The sequence below is a fragment of the Oryzias melastigma genome, linkage group LG17, assembly GCF_002922805.2.
Source record: "Oryzias melastigma strain HK-1 linkage group LG17, ASM292280v2, whole genome shotgun sequence".
NCBI classification, from domain to species: Eukaryota; Metazoa; Chordata; class Actinopteri; order Beloniformes; family Adrianichthyidae; genus Oryzias; species Oryzias melastigma.
The window spans coordinates 20,342,561-20,360,390 of NC_050528.1; the positions used below are offsets into that span (position 1 = coordinate 20,342,561).

The 17,830-nt window shown below is 39.6% G+C and overlaps 1 protein-coding gene across 3 annotated transcripts in view; it reads right to left on the reverse strand.

Moving 5' to 3' along the window:
* The window catches only part of brinp2 (bone morphogenetic protein/retinoic acid inducible neural-specific 2), a 241,809-nt gene that overhangs the window by 129,085 nt on the left and 94,894 nt on the right, over nt 1-17,830 (reverse strand). For all 3 annotated transcript variants that reach the window (XM_024273754.2, XM_024273753.2, XM_036216474.1), the window contains one exon: nt 2,544-3,008. In XM_024273754.2, coding sequence (XP_024129522.1) covers nt 2,544-2,941 — 398 coding nt within the window. In that variant the 5' untranslated portion in view covers nt 2,942-3,008. The remainder of the gene's footprint in view (nt 1-2,543; nt 3,009-17,830) is intronic.

The window sequence follows — 17,830 nt, forward strand, 5'->3', positions numbered from 1 at the left end:
CCTGGTCTCCTACTGCGCAGACACCTGCCTGCAGTCACACAGGAAAGCTGTGCCTCTGCTCACCTTCCCCTGTGGGAAACAGCTCATCCCAAGTGAGGGATGTGATAGTGATGTAATGGTTGTTTCCATCTTCCATTCATATCAGGCTTGCAGGATAAGCATGTGCAGGCTGACTAATTCTCATCAAAAGAATGGGGCTGGGCAATGTGGCTGGAAAATGAAATTAGATTTTTTTGATTTCAGAATTTTTTTTTTTTTACCTACACTCCTATTTACTCAGAATATATTTAACAAAAACTCTTTTTTTCAAACATCTCCTTTATGAGTTGACCTGAATTCAAAGTGCAACCAAATAGGAGGTGTTTGTACAACAACGCTGACGCTGTTTCGTCACCCGCTTGAATATCTCGTAAAAAGAAAGAACTTCTTGCTTTCCTTGGAGAGCTTAAACCAAATTTTTCCACTTTTAATAGCCTTCAAACAGATTTTGTAGCAATTTGGAGCGAGATAATTTTGACTGTGTATGTTTGGGTTTTTCTTCATTTAGATCTTTTAATGCATTAGCTTAAGCCACATAGAGAAATCAATGTACGATTGTTTTTTAGCAGGAACAAACTCTGATCCATATTAGATGTAATAAAACAGAAACAACAAAATCATAAAGTGTTCTTCAGTTTGATACTTTACAAAGTCTGGTAGCAAACTTCTACGCCCGTAGCGGTTGGTGCGGCCGCTCCTCGGGAGCAGACGTTTTAAGTGCAATTTAGATATTATACTGCAAGATGTAATGGCTGCACATAAAATCCCCCTTTAAGTCAAACAGCTCATGACCGCACGACACGTCCTCTGGCCCCGCAGAGCTCATGAATCAGTGGGGAATAAACCAATGGACAGATTGAGGGACTGCAGAAAAATAACAAGCTACACAAGCTGTGTCGCACCGCGCCGCCTGTCACTCAAAATTTACAGTCCCTCCTCCCCGTTCGTACACAACATCAAGAGCGCTTAGAGCTCCGACTTCAGCCTGCTGGACGGCTTTCAACGCCCCATGAATCACACCAGGAGAGTGACCAATACTTAGGTCCAGTAAAGACATAAACTAAAACCTGAACTATAAAAAACAATGACATATATAACTGTTAATCTACCAGAAAACATTGATATTTCTGGATAGATCCCATACCCATCTGGCAGTTTTTGGTTGAATTGTCTGAAAATGTTCTAACATTTATCACTGGAGTGTTGCTACGTCTATTATTCAAAGCATTTTAACTGGTCTTTTAATTATGATTATGCTGTTTTCAGCCAATTTTTTTAAGCTTTCGTTTTCTAGGACATAGTTTCTGCAGAATTTGTTGGGATTTTCCCTCTTAGTTGTGCTGGCAAGGAGCAACCCCGGCCCCACTTCCCATCATCCACCTATTTACATACTCTCCTGCTAGCTTGTAGCCCGTCAAAATTTGGGGGTTAAAGGTCATGATGTTTTTTTTGTTTTGTTTTGTTTTGTTTTTTGAGTTTTTTCTGGTTTGTATCCAATTTTAAAGATGGGTATTAGAAATACCTAAATACAATATAAAAAAAAAAAAAAAAAAAACTTGTTGCCCTTAACTTGTCGTATAGAAAAATCTAAAAAGTTTTCATTGCCTTTTTTTTTGTTGTTGTCGTTGTTATTTAACAAATTAGGTACATTGTGTACATTTCAGCAAAACTATTGTGACTTTGAACATTAAAAATCTAATTTATTGACTGAAACCTTTTGACTCAACCTCTTGATGTCTCACTTCTGCTCCAAAATTATCTTAATTTAGCATCTACTTGAAAGCAAAAGCATACATTTAAGCATAAAGTGTTTAAAAAATATGACTATTTTTTTCCAAGTTGATATTTTCTTGATAAGATCAATTTTTTTTCATTTACTGTACCCATATTTTCCTTTTTTCACTTTGAATTTTATTATAATAAATGCAAAACACCTTAAAAAATATCAAAATGTGTGTTTTTTTTTAATATAAAATAAATACCTAAAGTCGTCTCTTAATGTGATGAAGTACATAAATATATCGTTTTTTTTTTTTTTTTTACAAAATAAAAAAAAAATCTACAGAGAAATACAATAAAAATAGAAACTTCAGAGTTTGATGACTCAGACCAGAGAACTGCATGAGTGTCTGTGCTTGATAGCTGTTCTGCTCTTTTTTTCTTCTTTTTCCGTTTTCTATGCCGGACAGTTTAACCTTTACATGTCCTTTGATCCTAAACTACTTGAGCATGCTCTGCTTGTTTATTGCTCTCAGCTCCGGCATTCAGCTTGTGGCAAGAAGATATCAAGTCATAAAGGCCTTTTCTATTAAGAAGTCAAACAGGACGGGAAGCAGCACTTGACTGAGAATAATTTACGCTTAGCTAAGTGAAGGAGAGCCATTTTCACTCCATTTATTGATCCTTTAAACCCTAGTTTAGTCTTTTTTGCCTCGCAGAGGCTCTCTCATTTGGACATAAACACACAAATCAGCCATGGGCGTCCGTTTTTGAGCAGCACTCACCTGTAAATCTTGTATCTGGTGGAAAAGCCCTGCTGGAACCTCTCCCTGAACTCAGTGTACTCTGGACATCTGTGGAAAGGTCCCTTTTCCGACAGCAGCCAGTCCAGCTGCCCGCCGCTCTGCCGGGTGTTGAACCCCCACGCCGAGGTGCTGGACGGGGACGAGGAGGAGGACGAGGAGGAGGAGGAGGAAGAAGAAGACGAGGAGGAGGAAACGGAACCGTGGAGCGCCTTCCCGCTCTGTCCACCGCTGCCCGCTTGCTGAGCTTGAGTGGGCCATGGCAGCCATAGCAACACCCAATGCAACCACAGGAGCATCAAGGAGGACGCCGACCATCTAGCAAGAATGGCAAAGCCATGGGAGCACCTCTGTTTTCTCACTGGCCAAGGAGTCGCCATGGTCCCTGTGGTGATGTACTAGGGCACCTGGGACAGGCATTTCTTCTGACAGTCACCTCCCGTGGGCCTGAATGAGACAAAAAAACACTGATTTACTGGTTTGAATTTGGATAACACCAACTACAGATGAATCAAAGCCTTTTCTGCACATTTCTGACAGCATCTGTCCTCTGGGTTTGCTCACTTCTTCATGGATTTGAACTACAAAGCCAAGAAATCCTAATATATGATCTGTTTGTACTGTGAATTATTTATCCGTTGTTTCCCTAAATACTTTACAACAGCCAGGAGGCGGGATGTTTTTGACAAAGAAAGACGGAAATTAGCTGTTTGATTATGCAGAACCGCGTGGATGTAGGCCGTGTGTTTAGCGCTGGAAATAAATAAACACAGGTCGCGTTGGCTTTATGTTTAAATTCAGTATGAAATTTAGACTTAGTGTATTGATAAGCATGACTGAGGAGTGGGCGGAACTTTGTCCTTCCTATAAACTTTACCTCCATTCCAAACATAAATCTTCTTTAGTGGAGCTTAATGCTTTAGGTAAGTATTTAGTATTTGAGCTGGACAAACATGAACCACAGGAGATACAAGCTAACAGAATTGCTGACACCCATCTAGCATCAGCAGTTTGAATTCCTTGTGCTTCAGTTGTGCTTACTCACATTTTAAGTTTAATTTTGACCTGGATGAATTCCTGTATGTGCAGATTCAGTATGCTGCTAGAGAAATGTCTCACATAAAGGATTTTACAGGGGGCGCAATGTGCCTATTCCAGTGTGTGACCTCAGCCATGACCCTTAACCCTATGTAGTCTATGTGTAGTCTGGATGTCCCAGTGCTGGTCTGTAGCCCGCATAAATACAGGGTGGTGTTTGGAAGGGCGTCAAAACCAAATGCACAGATCAGTGACAACTGAATCACTGTAACCCCCCCCCCCCTAACAGGATTTGCTAAGAGGTGAACAACAACACTAGTCCCTTGGACTCAGTTCACATGGTAAGAATGTAAAAAGTGATCCCGGCGTCCTTTAGATTCCATTTGATTTCACATTATTGTTACAATTGCTGCAGATCAGAAAGTCATGATCCCAGTTTGGGATTATTATCACCTTATTGTGCCTTAGTCACAACTGTCCTTAAGCTATGTTAACATCAGCGTCAATGTGTTTATGTAACCATGCTTTCATAACTTTTCCGTTGAAGCTACACAAGTTTCTACAAAGGCCTTCCCTTTATTATGTTTTCCAATAAAACATTATTATTTATTAAAACGTCTTTAAAGTGATCGTTTGTGATCGGACAATGGGTGCTCTGCTATTAATAGAAAATGTTCAATTTAATGCTATCATTAATTTGGAGTTTCACAAAAATAGTTTAATTGTATTTTTATTTAACTGCATGACTACTTTTGCTTTGTTGATAAAAAAATATCTTTAAAAGCACGTGTGCCACATAGAAAAAAAATCACTTTTCTTAAAGGAGTGTGATAAAAAGAAGAATTTCATAAACGTCTTGTTGAAGGAAATTGGCGCCATCTGCAACACTCCAAAATCCGTTCAAACTCTGTAAAATTGGGGGTTCTGCTGAAAAATTCCCCATCAGGGGTCCCCGTTTGTGAAGCCAGCTGCTTTATTTTGCTCCATGAAATGTTTTATCCATGAGCCCATCCTGGTTTCTGAGGCATCCGGGGGCAAAGCTATGACATCCCCTTCAGCTTCTCCACCCATTGTGTGTTTGGACAAGTGTGTCTCGCAAAGCGCTACCAAACATATCAGTGGGTGTCGGCGGCACGAGCCAAACCGCCGTTCGGGTGTGAATTCTCATCGTCAGACGTCAAACTTCGCCTCCCCGTGCAGCTACCGTGAGACAGCGCAGACAAACACAACACTATGTTGTTTTTTTTCTTCAGTGACACTTTGAAAAGACATTACAGGGCCTTTCAGCCTGGCTGAGGCTTGCTCTTCATTTCAATGTTAATGACTGCTGGAAGGAGTCTGCGGGGACACAGACGAATTTCCGAACAGATATGTAAAGTAGGGAAGAAGATGCTTTAAGTGGATTGGGATTCTAAGTGTTCCCTAAATACCTTACAAACAAATTAGAGAATTAATTTCAGGTGGATAAATGCAGGCTCAGACATGAAGAAAAAAAACGACCCGGGGTGGTGCATTTTTAATTTTCACTCACAGCACCATGAGATTGGTGTAGTTTGAAAAGGCAATTAGCAAAGGCATCTGTCAAACAAATGCATTCATGCGCTTAAAGAGGAGGATGACAAGTTGATAAAAAGAAAAAAATTTTGTAGATGTAAATTAAAAATAAGAATGGGGAGGGGGGGGGGGTATGCTTTATTTAAAATGTTTTTATTTCCTTGGAAATGTCTCAAGAGTTTTCTTCACAAACCATTGACTGTAATAGTATTCATTCTTGCTCCAATACCTTTTATTTTTAAATATCTTCATCCTAATTTTTTTTCTGTATCACAAGTTATTCGAGTTATTAAGTGACTGATAAGATGCTTCAATAAAGGAGGTGGTGCCAACTGGCCACACCTTGATCGATTGATTGGCATATTCTCCCAAGCTGCTTTCAGTGGAAGGGGTGTAGACTTTGAAGAAGCTCACTCCTGATTGGCGACACCTGTTGCCATAGAAACGTTGAATCAGACCAACCTGGACCAATCACTGTTGTCTGGTTCCAACATGGAGATGTCGGCATTGCGAAAAATGGTGACAGAATTGGCTTCATTTCAATGAAGCCGGAAGGAAGGTATGCTCTATGGGTAACATCACACTCGATTCAATCTGTGATCGGGATATAACAGTCGAGTCTGAAACTTTGTGATTGGGCCATATTTCCGATCACGTGTTCGGATCGGGTCGTCCCTACTTTTTAGTACTGAACTTTTTCAGCAATTCGGACAGAATAAAATCTTTAAATCGTTGGATTTGCCTTCGCATAGACATCATTTGAAGAGAGTAGAAGGAAAATAAGCCACCATTCTGCCTTCCTTCAACTCTGAGTCCTCCCTGCTAATTATAAAATTCATAACACATGATGTGAATGCCAGCGAGACAATAGAGGAAAACTGGTCATTTTTAGCTTTGACATTTAGCGTTGCATTATCCATGCACTTTTTTTTTTTTTTTTGGCCTGTTTACCCTCTCTGTCCAGATCTGGGAGAAAATAAGGGATAAGAAGGCGTGATCATTATCTGTAGCTGAGACAAAAAAGAGGAAGGGAGGGGGGACTGTGAGTCCGTCCAGGTGGAATAGAAGAATCGACCAGGTGTCACGCTTAAATAACATCTCAGAGGTGGCAGAGTAAAGGAGAGCTGAGACTTATGCTTATTGGATTTTTTTTTCTCATCACCTTCACCAGGTATAGCAGGCGAGCAGTTGTTTGCACAAGACGAAAAAAGGCGAGAAAGGAACGGAGGAGAATGAGAAACATTGGAAAAGAGAAGAATAAGGAAACCAGGAAAGACACATTGATAGAGATTTTTTTTTTGTTTGCCAAAAAGGAAAAAAGATGCATTGGAAGTTCAAGCTTTCCTCCCAGCTGCTGCGACCGAGTCAAGTGTAAGTTTTGACCCCTCACCTTCTCAGCCTTAGATGAAAAAACATGAATTATGGCGGTAAGCTGCTGTCTTTTTTTTTTTTTTTTTGTCCCTCTGAGAATTCCCCAGCTCATTTTCTATGTACTCCAATTACAGTAACTCGGAGTCTTTATTAGATCTGGCGCACAGGTGTTTCATCTGCAGATGTAGATTCTGCAATTGCATGGCACTGTGTGCGCACATGCCCCCGAGCACCTGGCCTGGGCCCCTGCCAGGGACCCGAGCTGGTGGTGGTCCATCAGCATTAGAGGCCAGCTGCACTCCAACACCCCCCTCATCCGCCTCACCGATAACCTTTCAGCGTTTCTGCGAGTCAGCAGCAATAGCCCAACCAGCTGAACACCTGCTCCTGTTTCACCCCTCTAAAATCACCAAGGGGGACGTGGGAGCGGGAGAGCTTGACAAATGTTAGCAGAGGAGGATTGATGCTTCAGCACCGAGAACAGCAGAGGGAAAAGGTGGAAGGAAAAGACAACAAGTAAGAATGACAGGAGAGGGAGAGGAGCTAACGTCTATATTCTAGATTTGAATTGTAAAAAGTGTCTCAAACACAAACATGTAAATGTTTTTTTTTTCCCCTCTCAGAGACTGATGGGCTGTCAGTGATGATGCTGAAGCAAATAAATCTTATTTCTCTGAAGGTTGCCACGGTGATCACCTGTAAAGCCCAACAGGGGGGATTTTCATTTAGAGACATTTTACACATTTCAGAACCAACTTAAAATCTGGAATCCGTCGGTCACCACAGGTCTACTCAAACTGCCGTCTTTATTTTTTTCTTTTTCCCCCCACTATCACAACTATAACACCCAATGGGGAAGAGAAAGACAGCTGCATAATTTACAGTGTCAGCCAGAGAGCATGCAGCTGCTGCACAGAAATTACCAGAATATTCTGGGTTAGTCAACCAAAAGACGGTCTCTGAAACAGTTTTATTTTAAAATATATTTCAGTATATACTTTTTGGGGGATTTTTTTTCACAATAAATGTATTACTCAGACAGAAAAAAATACCTGTAAAATATTTAATATGATTATATTTTACTTGCTTTATTACTTGCCATATTTTTATGTGAGAAAACACTGAGAAAATACAGTTTATTCCAAATTAGTCTTCACAACTGGCCTTATGGAGATGTCATGGAGGAAAAATTGAAATTTTAAGACCATAGAGGGCTCAGTGAGTCCATAGACTTAAAATGTTTCATAGATTTTTTCTATGGGCATGCTGCGGGCAAAAGGTCATAGCAAACACTTAAGTAGCACGTAATACTACAATAGCTGCATCTCCATTACACGTGCGCAAAACTATAGAAATTCCAGAAATGTAAAAAAAATTTAAAAATCAATTACACTGTTTCCATTAAATTCTAATTATGTAAATAAACACAAACCAACTCATGCGATAAGTCATTCAAAAACACGGTGACTGATGTAAACAATTTTGTCATTTACAGCAGAGAAATACAAATTCCTGTCATGGCACTAGAGACAATCATCATCCATCAAAGGAGACGTCTACATCTTATTCAGGACATGGAGCAACAAGCAATGAGGGAGTGGCTATGGATGAATTGATTTCGGGAAATGGTGGTTGGTGATTTTTCTGAGGAGTTGTGGATTCAACAATTCCACATGACACGATCAATGATGAGCTGTGTGATGCTGAGGGGTCTCTTGTGGCGCTTTGTGGGTGGTATCCGGTTGTTGGTCACGTGACTCATGAATTTCAAAAGGAGTGTTTCCTTACAGTTTTGCGAAACCACTTCCTCCAAGCGCAAAAACGTTTTTTTTTTTTGATAAATGCAAGTTTTTTTGGAAATTGTCGTGTCTCCATTAGACAAACTTGTAATCGCAAATCTAATTTGCTTAATTTCATAGTCAACAGAAACAGCAATCCGCGTTCAAGCAACCACTTTCATTAAAAAGTCTATGTAAACGCAGGTATCTGTTAGGGCTGGGTGGTGCTGAGCATTTGGGTACTGACCCGATACTGATCAATATCGCCGATGTCGATACCAATGTCGATATTTTTTTGTAAATGCGGTGGATGAGGCATAAACCTCAAAATCTCACTTGTTTTTATTTGAATGCTTTTTTTTAAAGTTTACCCTTTTTAAATCTCTTGATAAATATAAAAACAGAATAAGGACAAAATTTAAAATTAAATGGAAAACAATTTGTTAAAAATAAAAACTTCTTGAAATAAAATAAAAAGTGCAAAAGTTAATGCAAAAAAGTCTAAAACAAGGAACTAGTGAGAACACCGTATGCTAAAAGCGCGTTTAAGATATTTCCTGTAGCGCAATCTTAAACGAGCCACACATACCCAATGAGAACATAACATGAGGCATTAAAAGAGGTCAGCTAATGTCCACTGACATTATGCACTTATGTGTGAGCTAGAATCTAAATAAAAGTCAAAACACTTTTACAAAAAGAACCATAATAGCAGTCAGATGATTGATTTCAAATTAAAAAAAAGAAATGGTATCATACATTCAGTAGGGACAAACCCCTACATGGTTAACCCAACGACTAATAAAACTTGTGACCCAGGATGAAAAAGTAAGACATTAATCAAGTGATTATGATAAAAAAAAAAGGGTGGTATTAGGGTCTATCTAATCAAAGAAAGAAAAAAAGAGGACAATATAATTGGTTTCTCCACAGACAAATTGAGCCTAAAGGCAGAAACACTCTACAAGTACGTGGCAGGGTCCCCTGCTGCACAAACACACAGAGCGCCGCAGCGTAATAGCGGCAGTGACCTGAGACGCATCCCGTTGGCCTGCGGTTGGAAGCAGGAAACCCCACTAATTACAGGCTGTGTTAGGCTGCCTTCACGGCGGTTTACATACGTGAGCATTAGTGTGTGAATCTTCCAGGGGTATCTGGCCAATTTCCAGCCAGACAAACAAACAACCATATGGTCAATTAAGGCCCATCAATACCTCCGTTAACATCCTCACCGGCTGATAATTAAAAGAACAACATCCTGTCAGCAGCACAATCTGCTGAAAGAGATTTTACACTGGTTCTCGTTAGAGAAAAAAAAGATGCTTTCCCTTCCAACCTTCTCCAAGTGCTTTTTGAAGGACACTAACTTGCTGATTTGGAAGCTAAGGCAAAAAAGAGGTCAAAAAGCTGTGGTTGGCTGCTATTGACTCTCATTATTAATGGCAGCTTCATGATTTCCCCTGGTTCTGGGTGAAATGGTTTGTCGATTCATCGATCGACCAAACATTTATTAGCAATAAATCTCTTTGCAGCAGGTGGCGGGTTGATGCCATTGTCACTTTGCAGTAAAAGGGTTTAAGACTTCAATGTTTTTTATCGTTTTATGTTGCAGTTGTGCCCATATGTGGTTTTCCCTCCGTTTTACAGTACAAAAACGATAAAAGACGAGTCGTTGAGAACATAAATCAGTGGACAACATTGGTCCATCTCCGAGTAAACTATTGTGGTTTTTCTCTAAATGTTATCAGAACCAAGTGTTTGAAATGTATATATTACTGACATTAAATATATTAGATAAATATATAGGAATCAATTTGCTATATACATCCTTTTTTATGTTATATTTTACAACTTGGAACAATAAATTATCTTGTATAAACTGTAAATATATATGTGTTATTGGTTTTTGCCAGGTCTCAAGGGCCGGCATCCTGTTTGCTTTTCAGACATCCCTGCACTACATGCGGGTGATAACCGGGGTTGAGTGTATTTTGCCAATAAGAAGCGGCAAGGCCAGGATTAGAGGAAAAACAAGAAGGACTTTAGCCCTCAAGGCCTGAAGTTCAAGACCCGTGCCTTGAACATTAAATATTGAATATTATTTTTGTTTATTTATTTATTTATTCTTGCAGTTCAAAATCCTAGGGGGCTTTGTCAGAGATAATCTGTCCTGTTATATATATTTATACGCATATGTCCAAGGTCTGTGTCCAGAAATCTTTGTGAAGGCTTTTCTCACAGAAGCACATTTTTGTGTGTGTGTGTGTGTGTTTGTTGTTTAGCAGCTTCTCAAGCTGGTGGCTTTGTGAGTGTGTGTGACATTCTCATGGTGTGTGACGCTTCATACAGACACACACATGCGATCACTGACAAAATCACTGACTGCACTTTAGTCCAATGAGTTTGAGCTTTTCTACCGTTTGAAATCAAGCAGCAGCTTCCTCGTTACCTTAAAGAGTTACAAACTGGGACAACTGTTTCTAAGCAAGCACACAAGTATATTAATACATTAGGTTGAAGCCGTCCTACATGGCTTTACTTTAAATACCTACTCCGATGAAAATTGTGTTTTTGGTGTTTTAACAATTCAAGCTGAGGTGAATCAGGAGTAGACGAAAAATGCTGTTGACGTTGTGACGCTGAAGCTACTATGGCAAGCCACAAGCTCCATACTCTGCTCCATTCTGATGCATCATGTTCTACACAACTCGATCCATGTATGTCTTTGTTTTCTTCGTCCTAGCTGCATGTCGCTCCAAACTAGCTCCAGTATTGCTCGCCATTTTTTGTTGCACCAGTAATGTAAGGTTCGCCAGGGGTGTCAAACTCAAACGTACCGGGGGCCAAAATGCAAAACACACCTTAGGTTGCGGGCCAAACAGGACAAACATTTATTGAACACACCAAAACTAACTCTTTAAAATGTTTAAAACGTAATTTTTTTTTACATTACTATGAATAAAAACAGGCAGGAATTATACACAAGAGTAAATTACCTTAAACCTTAGATAACTTTTAATGTTTCCTTTTATTTTGTCAAAATTATACAAGTTAAAACTAAGTGCAAGATAACATTGGGTCATTAATAACAATAAAAAAAAAAAGATCTGGAGGGCCGGATGCGGCCCCCGGGCCTTGACTTCGACACGTGATCTAAGCTATTGGGAAAGACTGCAAACACAGTGATGGTGGGAACTGGGGCGGGCTTTCTCAGCACCAGTGGTCCAACCCAGAAATCAGAAGCCAATTTAAATAAACACAGCATAATTCTAATTAAAAGACCTGGGAGTGTTTGAAAATAGATCAACAGATGATTGTCGTGGGACTTTAGAATCTTTGATGAAAATGACAAAAAAAAAAGCCCGATTACAGCATGTTGTTCAATAACAGGAAAATCAAGTTGGTTTACTTAGTTTATGTCTTGTTTTATTGGCACATTTAAACATATCAGAATTCAGACTCAGACCGACTCAGACTAATCGCTGGTGAGGGGTGGCGATCGGTTGCAATAGGTTGGTAGACGTATCAGGAAGTGATGGCGAAGGCTCTGGCCTGATTTTGCTAGGGCTGGAGGTAATGCGGACCTCAAAACTTATGTCCAGTTCTTATTAACAGTCTATGGTAAAGACTGAATTGTTTTAGTTTGTCGATATGTGGGTGACTAAGGTGAGTAAACATCTTGTGACCCATGGTTACTAACCAGCCAACATGAACTGAGCTCAAATGATGTGATGATTTATTCAACACCAACAGCCTGCTCTTTGGACCAAAGCAAATTAGAGAAACCTTCTCCCTGATGTATAAAGATGTCAACACGAGCAGCTGGCTCCTCCCACTCGACCATGACTGAGCTTATATTCTCCTCAGATCTTTAGCTCACATAAACAGAGTATTGAGTCAAATGGTCTATTTTTATTCAAGAAAGTGCTTTAGTCTCCACACTTCCACATCAATAAAAACATGAGGGGGCAACGTGGAGTTCCCCGTGTTGCAGACAGTTTGATAGTCAGTCTGTAGATGCCAGCAACTTTCTGATTGGCACACGACTGCTTTCTCCACAGAGTTACTTCCTCTTTTCCCAGTGTGCTCTGTCTTTTCATCTCAGTAACCCATCACTTTTCCCTTTCCCTCCCCCATCACCTCATTAGATCTCCTTTTCCCAGACACAAACAACGTCCTTCCTCCCTTATTTATTTGTTCACGGCAATATGTCTGATAATTACAGCAGCTGCTTAGTCAAGCTGCTCCGTGACGTCCATACATGCACGCAACATCTTTCATAACTTGCAAGCAAGTGTAATCCTTCTCAAAGAGGTCCAAGCAGACTCAGCTGACTTTTAGTTGATATTCTGCCAGCAGCAGCAGAAAGCAAGTTCTATTAATTGAAAGGACTGGGGAGCATGGGGAACTTAAACAACAAAACACACAGCAGTATGGGCAAACCTGAGCGGGCATTTGAAATATACATGAGTTGCTTACGTCCCCCTGCATGCATAATCTACATTTTTGCTATAATGTGCAACGGATGATAGAAAGATGCATGAAAAATGTGGGATTTCAAAGTTGTAGAGAAGTAATGTAAAAGCTTGAGCCATCATTTCCTCATAGAACAGCACATTACCCCTGATACAGACACAACAGCTGTCAATGCTGTATAGAAATGTCCAAATTTGTATAGTGTTTTCGATAGATGAACAGACCATAGGACAAAAAAACAACAATAACACTAAACTCAAACTGAAGGGTGTTAACATTTCATGAAACATGGAATAGCTCTCTTATTTTTATTCCAAGCAGTATGCAGCAGACAGTCACAGGGGCAAAAACTCTGGTCTGAGAGGAATTCTAGGAGACCAAGGAGAAGGACTCATTCTTCAGGGGCTTAAGAGGAGGCACCTCAATTCAGGACATTGTTGAGAGGTGGAAGGAAAACTTTAAGGATACATCTACTACCGATGAACCAGAGTCTAGAGACCAACAAGTGGGACTGTCTATCACCTGAGCTAGGTCATTGATGGAGTCAAAAAGCCTTTCAGTAGCAGGGCACAGGGGTGGATGAGATCCGCCCTCAGAATCTTAAGTCTCTGGATGTTGTGTAGCTGCCATTGGTGACACACTTTAGCAACATCTCATAAGTTGTCTCAAGGCTAATGTCTCAGGACTAGTAGACCCAAGTGTTGGTCTCTACTTTTCAAGAGGAGGGAGCTGTCTTGTTTCGGCAGGGCCTTGTCCCTCTCTCTCCCTCTTTTGCTTGTTTCATTTTTCCTTTTATTTCCATCTAACCTTGATCTGTTGCTTTCTGTTTTGTCTTTACATGTGTGGAGGATTACCGGTGGGGAATCCTGACACACCTACGACCCACCCTGACGTATTTAACATTGGTCTTGCCAGCCCTCACGCATAGCTTACCCTCGAGTCCCATACCCATACTCCAGGATAACCTTCATGTTCTGGACATCACCATCACAGTTAGCTTCCTACTCCTTTCATCATGACAGGAGCAGAGGGTGTGCTCCATTCTACAAGGGTTTCAAACCTTCAGCCTCCCTGACAAAGTCTACTCAAAGGTACTGAAAAGAATAAGTCAGTTGATCTACAAAGTACATCCAAAATATGAAGTCTGGGGATACAAGTGATTGAAACAGCTGGCTTCCCGAGGAGAACAGGTGAGAGTCACCAAGATGGAGCTCAAGGTGTCATGTTCTGCTTCATGTGTTACTCTTTCCAGTTTTTTTCTTTGCTTCTGTGCAGGCTGATGTGACTCCGCCCATTCTCCTGTGGCTCCTGCTAAGCAGTCACAGCTGCCTGCACTTCAGTAATTATGTTCTGTATACTCAAGGAACTCTGCTGAAGCCGTCAGTGCTGTGTCATTGTGTGTCCTGTCTTGTTTTCTGAGCCCTGTGATCTTGTTTGAGTATGGCTTTTGTAAATGAAACCCCTTGATGTGCTTGTGACTCTTTCTTGCATCTGGGTTTCTTCCTGCTTGCCTAATTGTGTCACAAAGTAGAGCTGGTACCCCTCTACTTTAAGAAAAGTCAGTTGAAATAGCCTAAACATTTCTTTTGGATGTGTCTAGAGCACCTACCTGAAAGGGTATTCTGGGCATGTCCTACTGGGAAATAAAGAAATAAAGTCTCTAAGCTGGCCAAGTGGTGACCCAAGCAAAACGAGAGGATGCTTCTGCTCTGAAGGTTCTCCTTGTAACTTGGCTCCAGATGAGAAAAATGGATAGGATGGGTGGATATACTATTACAGGATGAAGGACTAAACACCTGATCTTGGGTGAAAGGACAGCAACACAACTTCATCTAAATATTACTGAGTTGTTCCTTGGTCAAAAGCTGTAAATCCCAGTCAGAAGTGGATGCAGTTTATTTTACAACACATGTAAAAACAACTGTTTATTCTGAAACTACTATATATTATATGACCACTATGTGAGAGGAAAAGTTTGGTTTTGATACTTTACAGTATGACTTCTATTTCAAACCAAATATTACAATAATGTGATTTTAGTGAAAACGTCACTTTGATGCTGTTTCTACAAAGTGGACTTGTATACAGACATTCCTGATTATCCAGATCGTGAGGGGTTGGACTCCAGGTCTCAAGATATTCTAGAGACCCAGCCCTACCAGCTTCTGATTACCTGGATCAGGTGTGTTATGCCAATAATAAGATTCTTCTGACAGGTTAGTTTGAAAACATGTTGGATACTGGCCCTTGGGACCTGGGGTATGACACCTGCGATCTCGATCTTCCACCTTGATTGATTTCAAGTACCCTACTTGCTTCAGATTTTTTTAAATCGGATGAGTTCAGCCAGGAATTAAACATCTAGAATCACGTGATCTGATTTAAAGAAAGTAGGGTTAAAAAAACAGAATTGGGACTTTGTCATAAAAATGTATTGAAGTTTGGCAAACAACCTAATGTGCTATGATGGAAATAAAATAATACTAAAAGAAAGAACTTTTTCTATGGAATAAAGTTCAAATTAAGAAAAATTACGATCAGAATCCAAATTTTATCACATGTCAATAAAAACAGTATAACTGCTTGAAATCAAGTTCGTAAAAGTTGACCCTGAAACATTTATAGTCCTCCCTGAAATTGGGAGTTAATAAGCAATAGTCTAAAGCATAAATGTAGGATATGTGAGCCACCATCACAATTACGAGTCTAACCACGTAGGTTTAGAGCAGACCCATGCAATTAGCAGTGGTCTACTAGAAGCAATAGTGATTATTCCCAATAACACTTGCAAACAGCCTTCTCCAAAAAGGAGTCTCTAGCCACAGAGTCGCTGTGATAATAGCACCGACTGACACATTACACTGGACAAGCTGATTCTGAACAATGCCACAAATCGAAGCCAATTTAACAGACAAACATGTTCATTAATGAGCTTATGGTGGCTTTTGTAAATACACAGCTGTTAAAGAAGGCAAATATGCCAATTATAGCTGTGCATGGAAGATCCTCAGCTAAACATAAATGAATGATTAGTCACCAATGCACCATGAAATGCGTCTGCCTTCGTCTGCGGTAAATTTGTCTGACAGATTCCATGCGTTCACGTTTGCAGCAACACTGCTTGCGTATTGGTGTGTGAGAGCTGATGTTAGGTTCGGAAAGTTGATTAAGAGATCTATTTTCAATGTTTAAAAGCTTCTGTAACAGTGACACAAAATTAGTCAAACTGCTTCTGCTATTGTTACGAGGCAGACTCCATTCAGCATCTGTTTCATGAGTTATCATGCCAAAACAGCTGAGAGGAGGGAAAAAATCAGTCCATTTGGAATCAATATGAAGTTAAACCCATACATATCAAACCAAATTTATTTCTACTTTTAAAAATAATGGAAAAGTTTCTTTCATACAATAACGTCTACATAATAACTTTTTTAGGATGTTTTTGAGCACAATGGCAGACTCCTAATCTCTGTGCATGATGAGATTTTAGTACAAGCGGTATATAGCCAATATTAAAGAGCAAGCATCAAAAATAGGATTCATGTTTAGAAAAAAAAGGGTTATGTTTCCTGATTTCAGGCTCCAGGCCTTTCACTTCTACGTGTTTTTAATTATTTTCCTGTTCCGCTACACCTGGCTCAACTTATCCTCTCCTCATCAAGCCAAACAGAAGTCTCAGAGCTGTCACAATGAGAGATGTTGGAAATAGAAAATGGGAAAAACGTGCAGTATAAGTAGGCTCAAGGACTTTTAGAAACTGATGGAATCAGGGTTTAAAAATGAACAAGACCGGGGTTATGGCATGAAATTAAACTCTAAACAAATACACTCAAAGCACTTAAATGTCATGAGCAAAAGAACAAAAAGGGTGACAACAAAAGTAGCCTTGTACCAGACAATTCAATACTTGAAGTTAGCTGTGGTTATTAAATGACCACATAGAAATAGAGACAGTAATCAATAGTTCTGTCAAAATTAATTAAAAATGTTCAAATAATTCCTGATTGAGTTGAATCTTGAAGCTTCTGGATCAGAAGTACAGTAAGTTCCCATTTGAACTCAAAACAATTCTCTTTAATTGAACTTTAAGTATAAAGTTGGTCAACTTTTCACTATCATGCATTTTTTTCCCCCCTGCATTTTACATGGTTGATAATTGCTACCAGACCTCATTTATTTTCAGAAAGTTCTAACAAGGCCAGTGAACATCCGTCTGCCTTCTGGCAGCTAAAGAGGGAAGAAACCGTATCTATGTTTATGCTCGCTCAGCTTCCTCACAGATGTTCAGTATTATAATGATGTTTCCTTGCTTGACCTTAAATTGAATTCCTGATAGAAAAACAAGTTAATAAATGGAGGATTATTTTTCATTGTAAACAAACTGAAAAGACACAATAATAGGAAATAAGATGCTCGAAAAGAAGCAGGTTGAAGGTTAACTCACATATTCCTAACAGTCTCTTCGGTGCTGCTCAAGGCATCTAGATGCCTTTTTAAATGAAAAAATATAATAGATAAAAAAAAAAGAAAAAAGCTTAGTTTTCAGCTGACAGGCTGGAGCATGAGAAAATAAACACATCTTTGAATGTTAGTCTTAGCATAACTCAACTGCTGTTTATTATTATTCACATATCTAGACTGAAGTCGAACACCAATGTAATTTATATTTAGGAGTTTCCCACCTTTTGAAGGAAAAAGTATCTTCTGAACATTAGCAACAAGTGAGGACTTTGCTAGCATAAAACTATTGACTGTATAAGAGAACTGGACGGAGAGAGTGTGACATCACCCATGGAAAACTGTTTAGTTCCGGCCCCAACAGGTCAATTTAGTTGCCATTGTTTTAACAATACGGATGTCACCACTTTGGAGCGACATCAGTAAACAGTAGGGGTGTGTATTGGCAATACGTTGCGTATCATGATACATGTCACAATACAATATATATCACGATATATCCCAAAACAGCACCAGAGAAAATATTTTTCTACTTTTTAAGGAGTATGTTTTAGAAACAAAAATGTCAGATCATTGAGCTCTATAACAAAAAAA